This window comes from Mustela lutreola, chromosome 14 (assembly GCF_030435805.1).
Source record: "Mustela lutreola isolate mMusLut2 chromosome 14, mMusLut2.pri, whole genome shotgun sequence".
Classification (NCBI taxonomy): domain Eukaryota; kingdom Metazoa; phylum Chordata; class Mammalia; order Carnivora; family Mustelidae; genus Mustela; species Mustela lutreola.
In genome coordinates, this window is record NC_081303.1 from 35,651,277 (window position 1) to 35,671,967 (window position 20,691).

At 37.3% G+C, this 20,691-nt stretch overlaps 1 protein-coding gene and 1 pseudogene across 2 annotated transcripts; both read left to right on the plus strand.

Moving 5' to 3' along the window:
* Nucleotides 1–328: 328 nt before the first annotated feature.
* CENPL (centromere protein L) lies at nt 329–14,500 on the plus strand. 2 transcript variants are annotated; one of them, XM_059145828.1, is made up of 5 exons: nt 329–441; nt 4,195–4,371; nt 7,206–7,457; nt 10,901–11,443; nt 13,843–14,500. In XM_059145828.1, exons 2-5 carry the CDS (start codon nt 4,198–4,200, stop codon nt 13,912–13,914), a joined length of 1,041 nt encoding a protein of 346 aa, XP_059001811.1. In that variant the 5' UTR covers nt 329–441; nt 4,195–4,197; the 3' UTR covers nt 13,915–14,500. The 2 variants fall into 2 exon arrangements, with proteins under 2 accessions (XP_059001811.1, XP_059001810.1); XM_059145827.1 differs by lacking the exon at nt 329–441 and adding an exon at nt 1,198–1,285.
* Nucleotides 6,774–6,874, plus strand: LOC131815398 (U6 spliceosomal RNA; annotated as a pseudogene).
* Nucleotides 14,501–20,691: the final 6,191 nt, after the last annotated feature.

Genomic DNA, 20,691 nt, shown 5'->3' on the forward strand with positions numbered 1-20,691 from the left:
GGCGGCGGCTAAGCCCTGGGGTGCAGCTTCTCAAAGGCGGGATTTCAGAGCTAGCTGGGCCTCTGAAGGGCTCAAGTGGAGAGGGGAGAGTTGGGACCCGCTGCCCCTTATTCTTTCTCTTCTCTGGCAGAAGCCGACTCCGCAGGAGCGAGGGTCGCAGAGCTGGTGGCTGGGTCAGCGGAAATGCCCCTCCTGGGGTGAAGTCGCCGGACGTCTGAGGGAACAGTTTGTGTCCCTGGTGAACCGGTTATTGTGGAGCGAGAGGGAATTTGAAGGGGCCAAGGATTCCTTCCGAACTCTGTCTCAGCTGCCGTTTTGGCGACTTTATTTATTTTTTTTAAAACTTCATGGGGGTTTAGTTTCTACCTAGTTTTGGAACCAGACTTGAAGAATGATTCGTGAAGCCGGAATGGGTGACAGCGTCATCACAGCATCTTATTGGTAAGACCCTTTGTCTTTGTCCAGGACCGGCAGTACACTTTACGTTTTGCCCGGCAGTGTGCTCGTTTTCTTTACAACACCTGTGTGCTTAGATGGCTGCATGCTGCGTGCTTGGCACTCGGATTTGGGTATTGGTGACAGTGTAAAAAGTGAATTAAGTCAGGGTCTACCACAGGAAAAACAATTAAGTTTTAACCGTATGTTATGAACTACAAGTGCAAGAAGAGCTGGTGATAACTCTGGATACCGGCCAGCTTCTGAGGACGTGAAACCTCCAGGATGGGTTGCATTTGGGAGGAGAGCAGCATTCTTAGTTGGCTGTAGGCTGAATAAAAGTCAGGGAGCAGAGGCGAACATGACAGGCACGAAGAGGGTAGTAGGGTAATGATCGCTCTAGGGCAGTGGTTCTTTTTTTTTTTTTTTTTTTAAAGATTTTATTTATTTATTTGACAGAGATCACAAGGAGGCAGAGAGGCAGGCAGAGAGAGAGGAGGAAGCAGGCTCCCTGCTGAGCAAGAGCCTGATTTGGGGCTCGATCCCAGGACCCTGGGATCATGACCTGAGCGGAAGGCAGAGGCTTTAACCCACTGAGCCACCCAGGTGCCCCTAGGGCAGTGGTTCTTAACCTTTGCAAAAATTGTCTGTGGGACCTTTCTTCTTGCCCTTCCTCCACCAAATACACATGCATACGACATTTTGCATACAACCTAGGATTGTTGGATTTTGTCCATAGATCTTGGGCTGAGAACTCCTGGAGTAGAAAATGAACCTGAATAGTGCCAGATAATAAGATCACATAATGTGGTACCATGAAACTCAGAGAAGTTCTGACTTCATCTGAAAGGTGAGTGGGAATTGTTATGGGATCTCCAGCAAGGTAATGACAAGATAGAAGTAGGGTCTATGGATCACTGGTTATGGACTGGGGAAAAGGGTTAAGACTGGGACACTAAAATAATGAGTCAAGATATATTTTGAACCTCTAACTTATTGGGCAGGGCAAAGTTGCCCATTATGGAGTGCAGAGTGAGAGGGCAAAATAGACGTTAAGTCATTTTCTGATCTTTCATGCGTGAACTGGGATCTTTCACATTACCATAATATTAAATACTTAGGGGAAGGTTTTTCTCAAAACCTACTGTCTCAGTGCTAATAGTCTTTATCTCACCTAGACAGATGTTTTAAATCTTTTTTTGGAATTCATAGCATTTTTCTTTTAAGGAGTCAAATTCAGCAGGGCATCTTTTGCCTTGAAATTGATCTCTATTGAAAGGCAATGTGAAAGAGAGATAAGAGCACCCTTTCTGGCATTATACTGTCTGGGTTCAAATCCTGGTTCTTGTCTTCTTTACCTGTATGAGTTTGGCAAATTACTTAACTTCTTTGTCTTTTTGTCTGTCAGCTGGGAATATAATAAACCACCTCATGGGGTTTGAGGATTAAATGAGACAGAATTTGTTAGGGGCTTGGACAAGTACCTGGCACCTGATGAATACTCAATAAATGTTAGCCATTAATCCAAATAAAAATATGAGAGAAGCATTCTGTGTAGATGGGACTGATTAAAATCCCCCCTGTTTGTTTGTTTGTTTGTTTAAAGACAGATCACCAATGAGGGGTAGGTGTAGGGGCAGAGGGAGAGGGATAGTGAGAGAATCTCAAGCAGGCTCCATGCCCAGTGCAGAGCCCGAAACAGGGCTCAACCTATGACCCTGAGATCATGACCTGAGCCGAAATCAGGAGGCAGACTCTTAACTGACTGAGCCACCCAGGTGCTCTAAAACTGCCTTTTAAAGATGTAATTCAATATGCATTTAAAGGTAGAATGCTTTAAAGTAGCTGCTATTTAAGTTATGTGGTGTATGATGTTCCTTGGGTGTTATCTGAACATTTGAGAACTACATATTTAACCTGTGAAGTTTTGTACAAGATACAGAGGGGGCCCTATTTTGACATAATGAAATTTAAATATAGTAATAAATACAAGTTTTCATTTTTTAAAAAGATTTTTATTTATTTGAGAGCATGCGGGAGTGCATCCGGAATCATGACTTGAGCCTAAGGCAGACTCTTAACCAACTGAGCCACCCAGGTTGCCCCTACAAGTTTTCATTTGTGAAAAACTTTTATCAAAGGGTAACTGTGCTAATACTTGGGAGTAATTATTGTTATTTTTATTTATTGTAATTTTTAAATCATAATTTCTTTTAATGAAAGTTATAATTTCAGAATTCTAGGAAATTCTTCTGTTCATTTAAACTAATACTTGTTAGGGGAGGTGGGGAGAGAGAGGATGGGTTAAGTAGGTGATGGGTATTAAGGAGGATACTTGCACGGGGTGTTGTATATTAGTGATGAATCACCAAATTCTCCTGAAACTACTATTACACTGTATGTTAACTAATTGGAGTTTAAAGAAAAACTTGAAACTACAAAGCAAATAAAAAGACAATCCACAATACTTGCTAACAAAGCATACTCATCATTATATTAGGATAATTATACAAGAGACATAAAAAGCATGATTTCAGTCAAAGTATTTTTGTCTTGTTGGGAAGAGAAGAAATGCAAACCAAAAAATTATATAAGGAAGTGTATGAATGTGGGCCAAAATGAGTGGTATAGATAAGATGATCTAGAAGAGCTATGTGGGATGGTATTTTATTAATCTCTAAACATTTTATGAAACATTATTAAGAGATTTTGTTAGACTCATCTAGAGGGTTTTTGGGCTTTTAAAAAATATTTACCCCCGAGACCTCATTCTATACACACACAGCCATGCTCCTATACACAGTACTTCCAGGAATGAGCTATTGATACAGACAGAAGCGTATAGTATACACTTCTGGGGAAAAAAGATTGATAAAACCCTACTACTTGAAATTCAAGCATGGTCCTAAAGGAGGTGGAATGGAAAAAGGACACTTCAGATAAGGAACATACTTGATAGGCAAAAACATGAGGACAAGAATATGTTTACGCCTAGGAGGAGTAGGATAAGGGCAAGCTGTATTATGAGAGATCTTAAATAGCAAAAAGTAGCATTTTTCTCATCACTGTAAAGTTTTTTGCACAGGCGACTAATGATAAAGTGTCATTACTGAAGAGTGGATTACCCTTAGATATGGTCATAAGAACCTAGAAGTAGCTTTGGGAATGGATGACAGAGACTGCTGAAGGAAAAACTCGAAAGATTCTGCTTAATGGCTACATGTTCAAGAGCCACTTTAAATGAATTTTAACATAGAAATTGACAAGAATTTGAAAATGGACCAGCTAATTTTGGGAGGAGAATGGGAGGGAGTTGAATGTAGTTTTGAACATTCTGTGTTTGAGGCATTGGTAAGATAGTCTTTTTTTTTTTTTTTTTAAGATTTTATTTATGTATTTGACAGAGAGAGACACAGCAAGAGAGGGAATACAAGCAGGGGGAGTGGGAGAGGGAGAAGCAGGCTTCCTGCCGAGCAGGGAGCCCGATAAGGGGCTTGATGCCAGGACACTGGGATCATGACCTGAGCTGAAGGCAGAGGCTTAACCCACTGAGCCACCCAGGCGCCCCTGGTAAGATATTCTTAAAAATAGTCTATAGCCAATGAAAACTTGTTTAAAAAGTCAAAACTGGGTGGGGGAGGAGGGCAGGGAGTGGAAGGGAAAGAAAGAACTTTATAGCAAGGAGAAGAATCAGTGAAGCTGTGAGCCTGAATTAACTTTTTAGTGTTCAGAGTTCTGGTTTTATTTCTTTTTATGTAGATCATGGATTCTTATGATACACGAGGATCGACTCCTAGGCACAGTGCATCCTCAAGGCTTAAAGATTATTTTATAGGTGCCACCCCTTTGCAGAAACGATTAGAATCAGTCAGGAAGCAGACTTCCTTTATCCCAACGCCACCTCGAAGGAAAATTCCTCAGTGTTCACAATTACAGGTATGCCTTTTGTGTTCCTTCATGTTACTCAATAATTGAGAAAATCTGTGAGCAAAACGTTTTGACTTTTGTTACTTTTTTTTTTTTAAAGATTTTATTTGTTTATGGGACGCCTGGGTGGCTCAGTGGATTGGGCCACCACCTTCGGCTTGGGTCGTGATCTCAGGGTCCTGGGATCGAGTCCCTTGTTGGGCTCTCAGGTGGGCGGGGAGCCTGCTTCCCTCTCTCTCTCTGCCTGCCTCTCTGCCTACTTGTGATCTCTGTCAAATAAATAAATAAAACCTTTAAAAAGAAAAGATTTTATTTATTTATTTGACAGACAAGTAGGCAGAGAGGCAGGCAGAGACAGAGAGAGGAGGAAGCAGACTCTATCCCAGGACCCTGGGCTCATGACCTGAGCCGAAGGCAGAGGCTTTAACCCACTGAGCCACCCAGGAGCCCCGACTTTTGTTACTTTTTAATAGTATTTTTTAGTATCTTTTTAATCTCTCAGGAAATAAAATGAGAAATAGCAAAAACAGTTATTCACACTATCAGTACCACCTCTGTTATGTCTTTTAACTTCCTTTAATCTGGAGCATTTCCACAGTATTTCTGTATTTTTTATGACATTGACATTTTGAAGAATGTAGTTTCCTCCCTTTTCCTTTTTAAATTGAATATTCTTGATTTTGTATTTGTCTGATGTTTCCACGTGGTTAGATTGAAGCCACACATTGGCTGGAATGCAGCATAGAGGCTGTCGTGTCCTTGGGGAATAACATCTGGTAGCACAGAGGTGATGTCAGTTTTGATCATCCTGTCAAGGTGTTGCTCAGTAATTACTGTTTTATTCATCTCTGCATCTAATAAGCAGTCTGGGAGACACTTTAGGATAATGTAAATATTCTGTTCCTCTCTAAATTTCCCCTCATACTTAACATCCATCGATAATATTTGCCTGATTCTGTCTTTATCTTTATGGTCACAGTATCATGATTTTCCAACTCCCATTTGCTGCATTATTTACCAACCAGCCTTTGGCATTCTATTGTAAACGCTTCTTATTTCTCCTCCACTTATTAATTTATTAAACTTAATTTTTGTTTTTCAAATTTTTCTAAATCATTACTAAATTATTTTGGTGTTTATATTGTCTCCAATTTATCTACAGCAACATTCTCTGTTTTGATTATTCATAAACAACTCTGAACATTTATAACATGAGTAATTTGTGATTTCACTGGAACAGGAAATAAAACCCTAGTGTGGGTTTGGTGTGTGGTTTTGAGGAACATAGCAAGGAGTCTGGCTGATCAGTCACCCACATCCTCCGTGGAGTCTTATTTTCTTCTCCATGTTGTATGCCTCATATCTCTTGAGATATGGGAAAATTTTTGCTTCTTTCTGAAAAGTTTCTTAAATTACTAGTGCTGGTAATGAAAGTGATGGTTCCTAACCATAAAATAGAAATTGTATATAAAGATTGGAACGTTCAATTCATTTCCTTATCACTGCGAAATAAGTAATTTCCCCATACCTCTTGATCATAACAAGAAAAAAGTTTATAGCTTTTTATACAAGTTTTATAAACGTTTCCATGAACACTCTAGTCCGAAGAAATATTTTTATCAAGTAGACAACTGTAATGAAAGTTCCAAAAGATAGTAGGAGCTGTAAGACTGTCAGAAAGTGTGGATTTTATAGAAAATTTCAATTTAGGATCAAAGTAGGAACCTGTATGGGGATGTATGTGAAGACCCTCAATAATGCCATAGAGCCAATAGGAAGGAAGTGTTTTTGTTTTTGATGGTATCCGTGATTCTAATAGAGCATGGTAGAAATGCTTTGAAGTATCTTTTTATTTAAAAATAAATAAATGAATTTGACATTGTGTCGTAGGGTGGATTTACTGCCAAATATTTAAGAAAATTACATAATTAAAACTAATCAAATTAAATGTTCCAGGAATAGTTACTATTTTGAAAATCTATAATTTTAAATTTCTAAAGGTGAAATGTAAATGTTCATCCAATAAATATTTATTGAGCAGGTGTTCTAGAGGATAGAGATATAATGTCTAATAAAATAGGCAGAATGCCTGTTCTTATCATACTCATGCTCTAGTAAGGAATCAAACAAAAATCCAGTAAACAGATCATGTCATATAGTAATAAATGCTGTGGAAAAAAAAAAGCGGGTTAAGGAGATAGAAAGTGTGCTTGCTTCAGCAGCACATACACTAAAATTGGAATGATTGGGGCACCTGGGTGGCTCAGTGGGTTAGAGCCTCTGCCTTCGGCTCAGGTCGTGATCCCAAAGTCCTGGGATCAAGTCCCACATCGGGCTCTGCTCAGCAGGGAGCCTGCTTCCTCCTCTCTCTCTGCCTGCCTCTCTGCCTGATTGTGATCTCTGTCTGTCAAGTAAATAAATAAAATCTTAAAAAAAAATTGGAACGATACAGAAATTAGCATGGCCCCTGCACATGAATGCCGCGCAAATTCATGAAGCATTCCATATTAAAAAAAAAAAAAAGCGTCTGTAAAGTGACAAAATTGGAGTGAGACAAAATTAGATAGGGTGGCCTCTTGAGTGACATTGGACAGACCTGAGTGAAGGAAAGGAACATGCCATATGAACGCATGTGGGAAGAATATTCCAAAGTGAAGATACAGCAAATGAAAAGGCTTGTTAGAGATCTTCAGAGTCCTGCAAACTCTGTTTTGGCTGGAGTGTAAAGATTAGGTACCTAGTAACGGATTGGTATTAAATATTTAAAATACTGTGATTAAGAATTAGGAAATATTAGTAAATGAGAATTTAAACTTTTTTGTCTTGATTTTTTTTTTCTGTAGGAAGATAATGATCCTCAAAAAGTTGCATTCCTTCTGCATAAACAATGGACTTTATATAGTTTAACTCCCCTGTATAAATTTTCCTATACTAATCTCAAAGAGTATTCTAGACTTCTGAGTGCATTTATTGCTGCTGAGAAGCAAAAAGGTCTTGCTGTGGAAGTGGGAGAAGACTTCAACATCAAAGTGACTTTCTCCACTCTCCTAGGAATGAAAGGAACACAAAGAGACTCTGAAGCCTTTCTTGTCCAGGTATGTTATATAATCAGTCTTTGCTTCCCAGGGGGAAAGAATCTGCACTGTTCTGGTTTAGAAATTGTGGTATTTTCTTACATTTAAAAAAAAAAAACTTAAGCTTGTGATTTATAACCTATCTTACGTCTCGTTTGACCAAATTACAGTAATTAGATATGGCCAACTTGAGTTTTTTTCCAATTACATTATAGTCATGTTTATCATAAAATACATAAAAATATAAAGAAAATTGAAAACCACAGTTTAACATTTTGGTATACATCTGACAGTAGACGATCCAAGTAAGCCTCTATTTATTAAAAAATTGAGTCAATACTTTTCAAAGTAGAAAGCATCAGGCCCAGATGGATTCACTGGTGAATTCTGCCAAACATTTAAGGAAGGAATTATTTCAGTTCTTTATAGTCTCTACAGTCTCTTCAGAGAATAGAATGAGATTAACTCATTCTGTGAGGCCAGCATTACCCAATACTAAAACTACATGAAGATTGCTAAAACTATAGGTCAGTATCTCTCATGAACATAGATACGTCTGTGTGGCTATCTGGATCTATTAAAATTTGGATTACATTGCCCAAACCTTTGCATATGGCCTTTTTAAAAAAAAATTAATAATAATATTATAATTACTCATGTCATTTTAAGAATACTACATGTTTGTAAGGAAACCTGCATAAATCTGGACTAAATTCCTAGAAGTGGAATTTTAGCAAAAAAAAAAAGTGTATGTATATGCATATATAAGATATGTATATACATATATAATCTATCATCATATATTGTAATGTATCATGCCAAGTTACTCTTAGAAATGTAACGTTCTGGGACGCGTGGGTGGCTTACTGGGTCTTACTCTGTCTTTGGCTCGAGTTATGATTCCAGGGTCCTGGGATTGAGCCCCACGTCGGGCTCTCTGCTCAGCGGGGAGCCTGCTCCCCCCTCTCTCTCTGCTCCTGCCTCTCTGCCTACTTGTGATCTCTGTCTGTCAAGTAAATAATAAATAAAATCTTAAAAAAAAAAAAAAGAAATGTAACGTTCCTGTGTGTAGTATTTAAAAGTAGTAGGACTATCTTTGGATTGATTAAGAAACTGGATTTATTATTCATGCTTGCTACTTCTGTTTCTTGAGTGAACTCATCTTAGTCATTATAAATTAAATTCTGAAATAGTCAAAAAGGCCTAATTTTGCTTATTTGTGTAGATCAGGGGTCAGCAAACTATGGCCTACAGGCCAAATCTGACATGTTACTTGTTTTTGTTTTTGTTGCTGTGTTTGTAAATAAGGTTTTGTTGGAACAGTGCTCCTCTCATTGTTTACATACTGTCTGTGGCTGCTTTTGTGCTCCAACAGCACGTTTGAGTATTTGCTACAGAGACAATATGTCTTGCAAAGCCTAAAATATTTACTATTCTACTTCTACAGAAAAAATTTGCTAACCCCTGCTGTAGGTCATGATATTGACAAGGATCTTCAAGATTCCTAGGATTAGGTTTAGCTGCATAAAATAGAAAGCCTAAATAACTGTGAATGAAATGTCTGTCTTGAGGTTTAATAGATAGAGCCTTATTTGTCTTACAAAAAAAGTGGAGGTAAGGTGTTCAAAGCTGGCATATCCTTTATGAATGAATAATCTAGGCTCCTTCTGCCTTCTCTCTCATCCTTGGTGCATGGCTTCTCTCCGTAAGGTTGCGTGTAGTCTGACTTGGCTCCTGAAACTCTAAATATTGTCTGCAAGTTCCAGGCAGGAAGTAAGAGGGCAAAGAGAGTGCCTGCCATTGAGTAAACCTTTAATGAGATTCTGAGACCCAACAACTTCTCTTTACATCCCAGTTGGAAGGCAGACTAGGAATTTTTTCTTTTTTTAGTGGGTACTTTGCCACCTCATTAAAAGGACAGTGTTGTTGTGGAAGGAAAAGTAGGTACCAGGTAGATAGTTAGCAGTCTTTGTCAAATGCCCAGAGAAGGGATGTGATTAGCATGTCAACAGGCAAATATTCTTTCAGGAATAGACATGATCTCTTGGAGCTGTTAGTAGAGTGTCCTAATAGTGCCCGAAGTAAATCTCATTTCTTCCTAGTGTTATAGAACTTTTAGGTTATGAAAGTGTGGTAGACTTATCTGGGCTTCAAAGCTTTTGGGCCTCTTACACTCTCTTGAACAAGAAGGAGAAATATGCTAAAAGTAGTTGTTAAAATGATTATCTCTAAAAGGATAGGAAACTGGACTGTGATTTTCACTTTATCCTGGTCAGACTTTAAAACTATGAGTATCTGGAAGGTACATTTGTCCTGTATTTTAGAGATTTGAAGTTTGTAATGTTAGTCTGCCGGGAAACATAATCAGGATTCTAAAAAATCTGAATGGATTGGCACAATGGGTCAAATTGAAAGAGATTAAAATTTTAATAGGAGTAAATATACCGCCTCTCTATATTAGGGGAGGTTTACTTTTTTTTTTTTTTTTAAAGGTTTATTTACTTTAGAGAGCACACAAGCAGGGGGAGGGGCAGAGGGGAAAGGAAGAGAGTCTCAAGCAGTCTCCTTGCTGAACACTGATGTGGGGCTCATTCTCAGGACCCTGAGATCATGATCTGAGCCGAAATCGAGAGTTGTCTGCTTAACTGACTGAGCCACCCTGGTGCCCTAAGATTTACATATTCATGGTAAAAACGAATAGGGATAATTTATATAAAGCTGTCAACTAAAAATGAGAACACTACTGAATCTAAGATTATATTAATAGTAGTAAAATCTAGGTTAAAGATGGTAACAGTACTTTAATCAGATCCTTTTGAAGTGGTTATATTCACTTATGAATGACTCCCATGCCGAAGAATTTCAGAGTGACCAGGATAACGTGTATGTCATAGGAGGAATAGTTGAAGAAACTAGAGATGTTGAACTTGACATTACATATGATACAGATCATCAAATATTTGACTGTAGAAGAGAAATTAGATTTGATTTGTTCTACATGCACATAAGGAAAAAAACAGGACCTACGGATGGAAACTGTGGGCCTAACCAGTGAAAGAACATTTTTAAGTTGATAGAGCTGCCTTGGGAAATCCTGAATTCTTCCCTTACGGAAGAATTCAAGCACGTTGGATTTGGTGACTTTTTATAGTCCCTTCTGAAGTTGAGATTTTGAGATTTTTTTTTTTTTCAGGATAGTGTACTTGGCTACACTATATTGGCATTCCATATTTTGCATTTTGGCTGCACCAAGATCTTGCCTCCATATACCATGTCCTAATAAGAATATTAGGAGGAATGTCAGTTAACTTGATAAAGCCTAATGATGATTAGGGAGATTATTTCCTTTGTGTTTTTTTGGCAAGCAGTACAACATATCTTATTTTTAAATGTACTAATTTTGAGAAGATGTAATTTGGAGTAAGTGTACTTTTGAATTTAATGAACCTTTTTTTTCTTTGTAGATTCTGTCAAAATCTCAATTGCCATCTGAGAACAGAGAACATAAAGTGTTGTGGACTGGTTGGTTCTGCTGTATATTTGGAGACAGTCTTCTAGAGACTGTTTCAGAAGATTTCACCTGTGTACCCTTATTCCTCGCAAATGGAGCAGAGACAAATACAGCCATAGTAGGAACGTGGTTTCAGAAAACTTTCGATTGTTATTTCAGTCCCTTAGCAATCAATGCTTTTAATCTTTCCTGGATGGCTGCTATGTGGACTGCATGCAAAATGGACCAATATATGGCTGCTACCGAATTTCTTTGGTCTGTACCTTGTAGCCCTCAAAGTCTGGACATTTCTTACGCCATACATCCAGAGGATGCAAAAGCTTTGTGGGACAGTGTCCACAAAACCCCTGGGGAAGTTACTCAGGAAGAAGTTGACTTATTTATGGACTGCCTTTATTCACATTTCCATAGGCATTTCAAAATTCATTTATCAGCCACAAGATTGGTCCGTGTTTCTACATCTGTAGCTTCAGCACATACTGATGGAAAAATAAAGGTTAGTTTGAACAAATCTAGTTAAGTAATTTTCCTTATTACGTAGCTTTTAAAATGTATGCATTTGCTACATTGAAGAAACACATTTGAATGCTAATTCGAGACAATAGGATATTTTATGCTTTATAAACGATTTACTACAAAGTCTTCAGTCTCTAGATATAGCTTTATAATGGGAGAATACTATATGCTGTGAGCTACAGACTTTGGTAATAATAAGAATTATTCTGTAGTAATTTTGAAATATTAAAAATTGTTTTGTCAAACTTGGAAATAATTATCGGAGCAACAGAGGATTTTCTGTGTGAGATCAGAAAATTGTAGCCAGAAATACATAACTAAGATGTTATCTAGGCTTTTCTCTCCCTAGGAAGGAAATAATTGACATTGTTTTACTCTCCATGAAATACTTAATAGAGGAAATATCAGAAATAAACTGATAGTAGGCACCTAAATATAATAAAATATATTAATGTATTTAAAATGTTTTAAAATGTAGCCATAGTAAACAGTGAATATTGAGCTTGTGACTGTGCTAGGAGTTTAATACATCTTAATTTTAATCTTTAGAACAACCCTGTAGTAGGTGTTTTTATCCACATTTTATTTTTAAAACAAGGGAACAGGCCAAGTTAGGTGAAAGTGATACCAGCAGAATAGCTTATAGTCAGAGAAGGAGTCAGAATTTGAATGCTTATCTCTTAGGTTCCAAAAAGCTCATACTCTATATAAACACTGTATTAGTGTTTTTCTAATTGAAGGTCCTATTGCAATAGTAAGTTGGAAAATAATTTTGATGGGAAGAGACCAGCTTTAAAAAACAAAAGAAAGATATGTAATAGAAAATATAAAAATGACTGTATCATATATAGTAAGGATATATACATTGCTTGTACTGGGTCATGACGCTAAGTTTATTTCTTTGGTTTTCAATGAAACATTTGAAAGATTATACCATACCTTGTTTAATTTGGTATTATAAAAGGAAAATAATTCCATTTTAGCACCTCAGAATTCAGTGTTCATGAAGTCCTTGTGTATTTAAGATTTTGTGGTCATATGCCCACTCTATAAAAACTGCTTCATATAATGTATTATTATGAATATAAAGATGGTTCTTAAACACATTGATTTTATCTGGTCTATACTACATCTGAGATCCTTTTTTTTTAAAATTTTATTTATTTTAGAGATAGAGCAAGTGAGTGGGAGGGGAGAGCAAAGAGAGAGGGATAAGCAGACTCCATGCTGAGTGTGGAGCCCAATATAGGGCTTGACGCCAGACTCGATCCCACAACCCCGAGATCATGACCTGAGCCAAAATCAAGTCAGATGCTTGATTTGACCCCACTAAGAGTGGGGTCTCTCTGCCCCACCCAGGCACCCCACTAAGAGCCTCTCTTAATGATTTAAGATGGTGACTGGCGGGGCGCCTGGGTGGCTCAGTGGTTTAAGCCTCTGCCTTCGGCTCGGATCATGATCTCAGCGTCCTGGGATCGAGCCCCGCATCGGGCTCTCTGCTCAGCGGGGAGCCTGCTTCCCCCTGCCTCTCTGCCTACTTGTGATCTCTCTCTGTCTATCAAATAGATAAATAAAAAAGACCCAAACAAACAAAAACTTAAGATGGTGACTGGCTCCTACCTTCATATAATGCCATGGTAATAGCGAATACTTAAACATTTTTTTTTTGATAGTGAACTTTTATTAAGCAGTAATGGTGCCAGGCATTACAAAGCATTTTGTATATACCATCTCATTCAGTTTTTCACAACAACCTATTGAGATATGTTGTGAAGAGGAAGCTAGCACAGAGGATTAGTAGGTTCCCTAAGATCAAATAGCTAATAAGTGGAGTTTGAATTTGAGCCCAGTCATCTGAGCTTATGCCTTTAACTGCAACAGTGTACTGCCTCTCAAAAGTTTGAAATTAGTGTATTAACCAGGTTTCTGCTATCTGCTTAGTTTCTACAAGGTACTTTTGGAATCATATATCCCTTTGAAAAGAAGGAAGGTATGGAACCTCTTTGTAGAAAATGTACATACTTATTTTGCATAGAAATCCAAGGGGTTCAGAGATACCCCCTTCCTCTCCTTATTCCTTATATACATAGTTAGCCCATCTGTGGAAATCAGAAAAAATTAAGAATTTTAGTTATTTCTAAGCACCACTGACTAATAGTTGTGTATTTATTAAAGTTACTAGTCTTCATTAAATAGATCAAAATTTATTTGACTTAGAGCAGCAGTGGTTTGGGTTCATCTTAGCTTCCAGATGTGGAATTTAAGCCTGGAATATTTATCAAATATCAAACTGCTTTGTTATCATAATTCTGATTTTAAGTATCTGTGTTTTTGTGTGTGTGTGTGTTTTGTTTTTTGTTTTTTGTTTTTTTTTTTCAGATTCTGTGTCATAAATACCTTATTGGAGTCTTGGCATATTTGACAGAACTGGCAATTTTTCAAATTGATTGAAGTCTTGTGGGAACCATAAATGATGGATTATATGCTTTTTTCTCACTGATTATTTGCCTAATTGCTATTCTGAGAGGCCCCGCAGGAGAAATAAGCATCTGTCTCTGCATCTGTTTTCCTCTCAGTGCCTTTGGAATTGCCCAGACGGAATGGAATTCAAGAAGGATCTAGAAGAAAAAAGAAGGTGGTAGTGAATGAATCACAGCCAGGTGCTCCATAATAGTCATGATCTGGGATGCCAGTGTCTAGAAAATGCTGAGTTGTTATTATCTTGGACCATCTTTCTAAAAAATATGTAATGTTTATTACATCACATTTTTAGGATTCAAATGTGGTATCTCTAATATTATTTCTGATTTGGATCTTTAAAGCCGTCAGTTCCTTTTAAGCATTTTAGAATTGGATCCAAAGAGAATTTCTAAAGACATTTTCTTAGTATCATTTCACTGTAGAGAGCTGGCAGTTAAAATCTCCAAAGGAAACTGGAGATTAACATACACTTTTTAAAGCCACTAATATGCTTCTGTTTTTAATACTGTTCAATTCTTATTGCAATGTTGAATTAAATATTTACTTTTAAAATGAAGCAGTGTGTATCAGTGTCTTGGTGACAGGTCTTTAATGTCTCAAGAACAAGAATTGTAGTCTTTTTCTCTAGCACAAATGTTATAAGCCAACAATCATATGGAATCAGAGGCAACCATGAGTCTCTTGCGGGCAGAAATTATCTTAACTTTCATGTCCCTAATCTTGTTTTAGCACAGTACTTAGTAAATATCTGCAGGTTAAGTGAATGCATTTTAACCAGCTCTTCTGTTTTATAGATGCAAACTATGAATTCGAGCAACCTGGGAGACTTGCCCAACTTGCTATATCTATGTCTCTAAATTTTAATTTATTGAGCATAGGAAGATTTTGTTTTACTTTGCAAATGATGTTTTTTAAAATTTGTTTGAAAGAAAATAACTTTAATAGGCTGTCATTCTAAAAACAAAGGTTAACTTCTGGATTGGGGTATTATTTCACATATACCATGAATAGCAGGGACAGTGGAAAAAGCATGGGCTTTAGAGTCAGACAGTCATTTTCATTTAACTAATATTAAGCTCCTATGTTGTACTTGAAATTGTATTGAGCAACAGGGGTATAGCAATGAAGACAGAAAATATCCGTCATGTGGAAATTATATTCTAGTGGAGGAAGGTAAAAATAATTTCAGTTGAGATAAATGTTATAAAGAAAATAAGGCAGTACATTACGGAAAGGGGTGACTTTTTATACTGTTGTCCAAGGTCTCTCTGCGGAAGTGACATTTGAGCTGAGTCCTGAGTGGTGAGAGGGAACCAGCTGTGGGAAGGTGTGTGGAAGAATGTGCTAGGCAGGTGAAATGGCAAGAGCACAGGCCTTGAGATGGCTAAGAACTTGGCTCATTTGAGGAACAAAGGAAGTCTGTGTGTGTCTTGAGCAGAGTAAGGGTGGAGTAGAAGTAGATGAAAGTGAAGAAATTGTGCAGCAGAGACTTATTCCACTGACTATGTCTTCCAATTTTTGACTTGGCATGTGGCTGTCTAGAATAAAGATGACCTTTTCTGGCCTTTCTCAGAGCTAAGTGTAGTCATATGACTTAAGTTCCGACCCATGGTCTATAAATGGAAGGATCATGTAGAGCCTCCAGGAAATCTTCCTTAAAAAACAGTGGGCATGTACCCTTTGCCTTTTAACTATTCTTCCATCTTTTCTGCTTGGAACATCTATAATGACTATAGGTGACTAGAATTCTAGCCATTTTTTGTGGTCATGGGGATGCAGGTTAGATCATAGGGGTGGTGGAGCATGGTCTGAAAAGAGTTTGTGCTTCAGGGACTTTTTTTTTTTTTTTTTAGATATTATTTATTTATTTGACAGACAGAGATCACAAGTAGGCAGAGGCAGGCAGAGAGAGAGGAGGAAGCAGGCTCCCCACTGAGCAGAGAGCCCAATGCAAGGCTTGATCCCAGGACTCTGGGATCATGACCCGAGCCGAAGGTAGAGGCTTTAACCCACTGAGCCACCCAGGCGCCCTGCTTCAGGGACTTCTTAAAGCTGAACCCCATTGCCACCCCTGGGTAGTCTTCCTCTAGACTTATGTGTCGGGGAAGTAAACTCTTTTTTCCTAAGAGAGGGAGGGTTGTAGGGGCAGGGGGGTAGAGAGAGTGAGTCTTAAGCAGTCTCTGCCTCCAGCATGGAGCCCGACACAGGACTTGATCTCACAACCATGAGACCATGATGTGAGCTGAAGGCAAGGGTCTGTGCTTAAGCGACAGCCACCCACTGCCCCAGGGAAGTAAACTTTTATCTTGTATAAGCTGTTGCTATTTTGGGTCTCTTGCTCAGCCAAACCTAATCCTGATAGAAAGGGGCAGTATCTACATCATCTAAGTTTTCGTACATACTGTGAAGAAATTGGATTTTATTCTAAATGCAATGGGAAACCATTGAAGTTTTAAGCAGGAGAGTAATATTATCTAACATATGTTTTGTAAGTTAGGGAGAATGAGTTATAGGTGGACAAGAGTGAAACGAAAAACAGTTAAAAGATTGTTTGAAATGGTACAACTGCTACGGAGAAATTAATATCTAGAAAAATTATGTGGGATTTACCCTTTAACCAGCAGTCCCACTTCTAGCATTCTATCCCCAAAACTCACTGGCAAAACATAAATGAAGCCGTACAAGGCTATCTATTGCAATAGTATTTGTAATAGCAAGACTGAAAAAAATCCAAATGCCTATCAAAGGGGGATTGTTTGAATAAATTATGGTGTAGCTGCACAGTGAATTACCACTATCTGACTATAAAAAGTTTTGAGGAAGATAATCTGATACTGCCATGGAGTGATCTTGATCTCTTAAGAGGCATTGTTGGAAGAGTATGCGGACCATGTATATACAGTATGCTCTCTTTTATAGAAGAAATGGGTAAAATATGAGTTTGTGTGTATTTCCTTTATGCTTCCAAAAAACAATGGAAGGATAAATCAAAAACAAATAATAATGAATGTTACTTATTAGGGGGAAGGAAGAAACTGGGTAGAGGGAGCAGGAATGAAATTTAAAACTTACTTGATTGTTCCTTGTTTAGAGTTTAGAACCATGTAGGTGTTATATATAGTTAGAAACAAAATTGGATCGGGTGCCTGGGTGGCTCAGTGGGTTAAGCCGCTGCCTTCGGCTCAGGTCATGATCTCAGGGTCCTGGGATCGAGTCCCGCATCGGGCTCTCTGCTCAGTGGAGAGCCTGCTTCCCTTCCTCTCTCTCTGCCTGCCTCTCTGCCCACTTGTGATTTCTCTCTGTCAAATAAATAAATAAAATCTTTAAAAAAACAAACAAACAAACAAAATTGGATCAAAAAGAAAAAGTAATCCTTAAAAACTGAAAATAAATAAACCTAACTATATTTAATTCATGTCATAATCACCAAAGAATTATTTTTAGTATTTTTAAATCCTAGTATTTTGACTTATATTGTTAGCTATATCTTAGGAAAAGAGGAGCAGCAAAGGAATTTAAGTTGTACTCAGTTACCTTGTTATGAATAATATTGGTATTCTTTTATCATTGTTTGTAATAAGATAAAACATAACAATGTTATGAACCAAGATTTTGAGCATAAAAGATACACAATTTTAAAGTAAAGTAAGCTCAGTAGAAACTCTGTAATGTTAAATTTGAATTGGAGATACCAGGGTGAACTCATTTATTTTCAAAATGTCAAAGTTTTTAATTTTGATTAAGTCCAGCTTATCAATTATTTTATTTCTCATGCCTTTGGTGTTGTGTCTAAGAAGTCATTTCTTAATCTGAGGTCCCAAAGGGTTACTCTTGTGTTCTTCTAATGATCTTATAACTTGAGCTTTTAATTTAGGTCTGTTATCCAGAATTTTGAGATTTTATGTATGGGGTGAGGTAAGCATTCAGTTTCATCATTTTGCATCTTCATTCATTCTTATCATTCATTTGTTCTAGTACCATTTATTAAAAAGACTTGTTTTCCCGTGTCACCTCTGTCACCTTTTTTAAAAATCATTTGGCCAGAGGTGCTTATTCCTGGACTCTCAACTCTGTTTCATTGATGTTAGTCTTTATGCCAGTACCACACTGTCTTGATTAGTGTAGCATTGTAGTACATTTTGAAATCAGGGAGTATGAGTCTTCCAACTTTTCCTTTTTTTTTTTTAAGATTGTTTTGGTTATTCTGGGTCTTCGGTATTTTCAAAGAATCTTAGCATCAGCTGGTCAATTTTGAAACAGCTGGGATTTTGATAGTGGTTGTGTTCAATCTATAGATAAATTTGGGGAGTACTGCCGTTATAATGGTATTAAGTCTAATATCTAGTCTATGAGCATGGGATATTTTCCCATTTATTTCAAGACTTCCTTCAGCAGCATTTTAAAGTTTTCAGCATACAAGTATTGCACTTTTTTTTGTTAAATTTATTCCTAAGTATTTATTTCATGCTATTGAAAATGGCAGTTTTTTTTTTTTTTTCATATAAGTGAAAATTATTCTGGATAGGTCAGTAGCCAGGGAGTTTCAAAGTAGAACTCCATGTCCATCCATACTCGATAATGACAGTAAGATAATTTTATGTGTTTTCTGTTTTTGAAGAGAACACCTTTTTAAAATATGCTTACACTTTTACACATTTGGAATTGCTTCCTTAATTTCATTTTTGGATTGTTGTGAGTATATATTGCTCTTATACCCTGTGATCTTGCTGAACTTGTTTATTCTAGTAATTTTTTCAGTGAATTTCTTAGGATTTTCTGTATGCAAGACTAAATGATATTTGTGAATAAAAAGTTTTACTTAATTTCAATCTGGATGCCTTTTCTTTCTTTTCCTTGCCGAACTGCCTTGGCTAGAATTTCCACCACAATGGCAGATAGAAGTAGTGAGAGGGTAGTTTTATATTGTTCCTGATCTTAGTATATATTTCACTGTTAAATATGATGTTAGCTGTAGGTTTCTCATACATGCCCTTTGTCAGGTTAAAGCAGTTCTCTTCCTAATTTGTTAATGGTTTTTATTATGCATCTGTGTTGGTTCTTGTCAAATTATTTTCCTGCACTATTGGGGTAATTCATATTTTTTTTTTACTTAAAGCTACACATTTCGCTTCCAGTTTCCAGTTCCTCATAGGAGGATAGCCCTGTGTCCTAACAAATAAAAAGTTGAAGAGATGGAAAAATCAACATCTCTTCTTGGATCCGTAAGAGGGGAGGACATAGGGTAAACTGCTGTCCCCTACATTGGAGAGTAGTATAAAGAACAATGAATGGATTTGGAATCGGGATATGGATATGAGGTTCAGTTTCTAACATGTTCTCAACTTTCTAGGCTTCAATTTACTAATTTATAAAATGAAGTGGACTGCCAACCCAACCCAATTCTGAGCTCTCTTCAGTTGTGGAAATCACTAGGCAAATGTTCTTTATAGCAGTGACACTATATAATAGGTACATTTTCTCAATAATAAAACTGGACCACTTTCAGTGGGGGGAAAAATAACCCTTTAGGCTCCAGTGAACACTTTGGTCAGTATTGTAGTTCCTGGGTCTCTGCTGTTGAACCACTGCCATGTGAATTGTTCCTATAAAATACATGCAATAGTAGAATCTTGGGAAGTAAGTGAGTTTTATCTTGAAGTCTGACTTAATGATGCAGCACTCTAAGGATCTTATGAAGTGCTTGTATATTTTTAATGTTACATACCAGATTTACTTGAAGTCTGTTAGTACATTTAATTCTAGGCCATGTTTCAAGTGGGGGTGTAGTGGCAGTGTGGCACAGAGAAATGGAGTGGGAGTTGGGGGAACTGATTTTTAATGTTGGTCCTATCACTGACTATATTTACTCTTAGGAAGGACATCTTTGGTTTTCAGGCTTAGAGCAAAGAAATGGATGGGTATGGACCAGATGATTGTTAAGAGTCCTTCTAGCCCAAAATTATATGGTTCTAAGTGCTACACCAAAAATAAGTTTAGAGGTTAGGTTATATAGTACTATTATATAAAATACATAAGTTCATAATTCCAGCTGGCAGCCCCTTTATTCCTTCAGGTTGAAAGTACCTGAAACTTTACATAAAGGACATAAAATTGGTATAGAAACTAAACAGCAGGGGTGCCTGGGTGGCTCAGTGGGTTAAAGCCTCTGCCTTCCGCTCAGGTCGTGATCCCAGCGTCCTTGGATGGAGCCCCACATCGGGCTCTCTGCTCAGCGGGGAGCCTGCTTTCTCCTCTCTCTCTCTGCCTGCCTCTCTGCCTACTTGTGATCTCTGTCAAATAAATAAATAAAATCTTTAAAAAAAAAAAAAGAAACTAAACAGCAAAGACACAAGCACCAAAAAACATCAGCCCCAAATTTTTTTTATGGTAAGTACTACCTTTATTTAAAAAAGTTATACATGCTAGAAAAAAGCATAAATGATACATGTAAACAACTGTTTACCAAATACTTTTTTTCCTTGTAAAGGTGCAAATGATCTTTAAATGTAAACACAAAAGTTGCCAAACATTTTTGTAGTAGGGGGAGGGAGAAGGAGGTTATTCCTTTTGGTTGTGGTTAAAGTCTTATTCAAAGATCTTCCTGCAAAATACATTGGAAAAAAAATTGGTCTATGAACACAATGAGAAAACTCTGACCACTGAAATTTGTATCATTTTTTTCCTTAAAAATTTTAACTTTTCACCAGAAAGTGCAATTTGAAAGTAGTAACAGTGGCTTTACAGATG

Excerpts from the sequence above, each read along its gene's own strand:
- CENPL (XM_059145828.1), top strand. The coding sequence starts at position 4,198 with ATGGATTCTTATGATACACGAGGATCGACTCCTAGGCACAGTGCATCC. Across the intron at positions 7,458-10,900 it reads CTGAAGCCTTTCTTGTCCAG|ATTCTGTCAAAATCTCAATT; the intron begins GTATGTTATATA and ends TTTTCTTTGTAG. Across the intron at positions 11,444-13,842 it reads ATACTGATGGAAAAATAAAG|ATTCTGTGTCATAAATACCT; the intron begins GTTAGTTTGAAC and ends TTTTTTTTTCAG.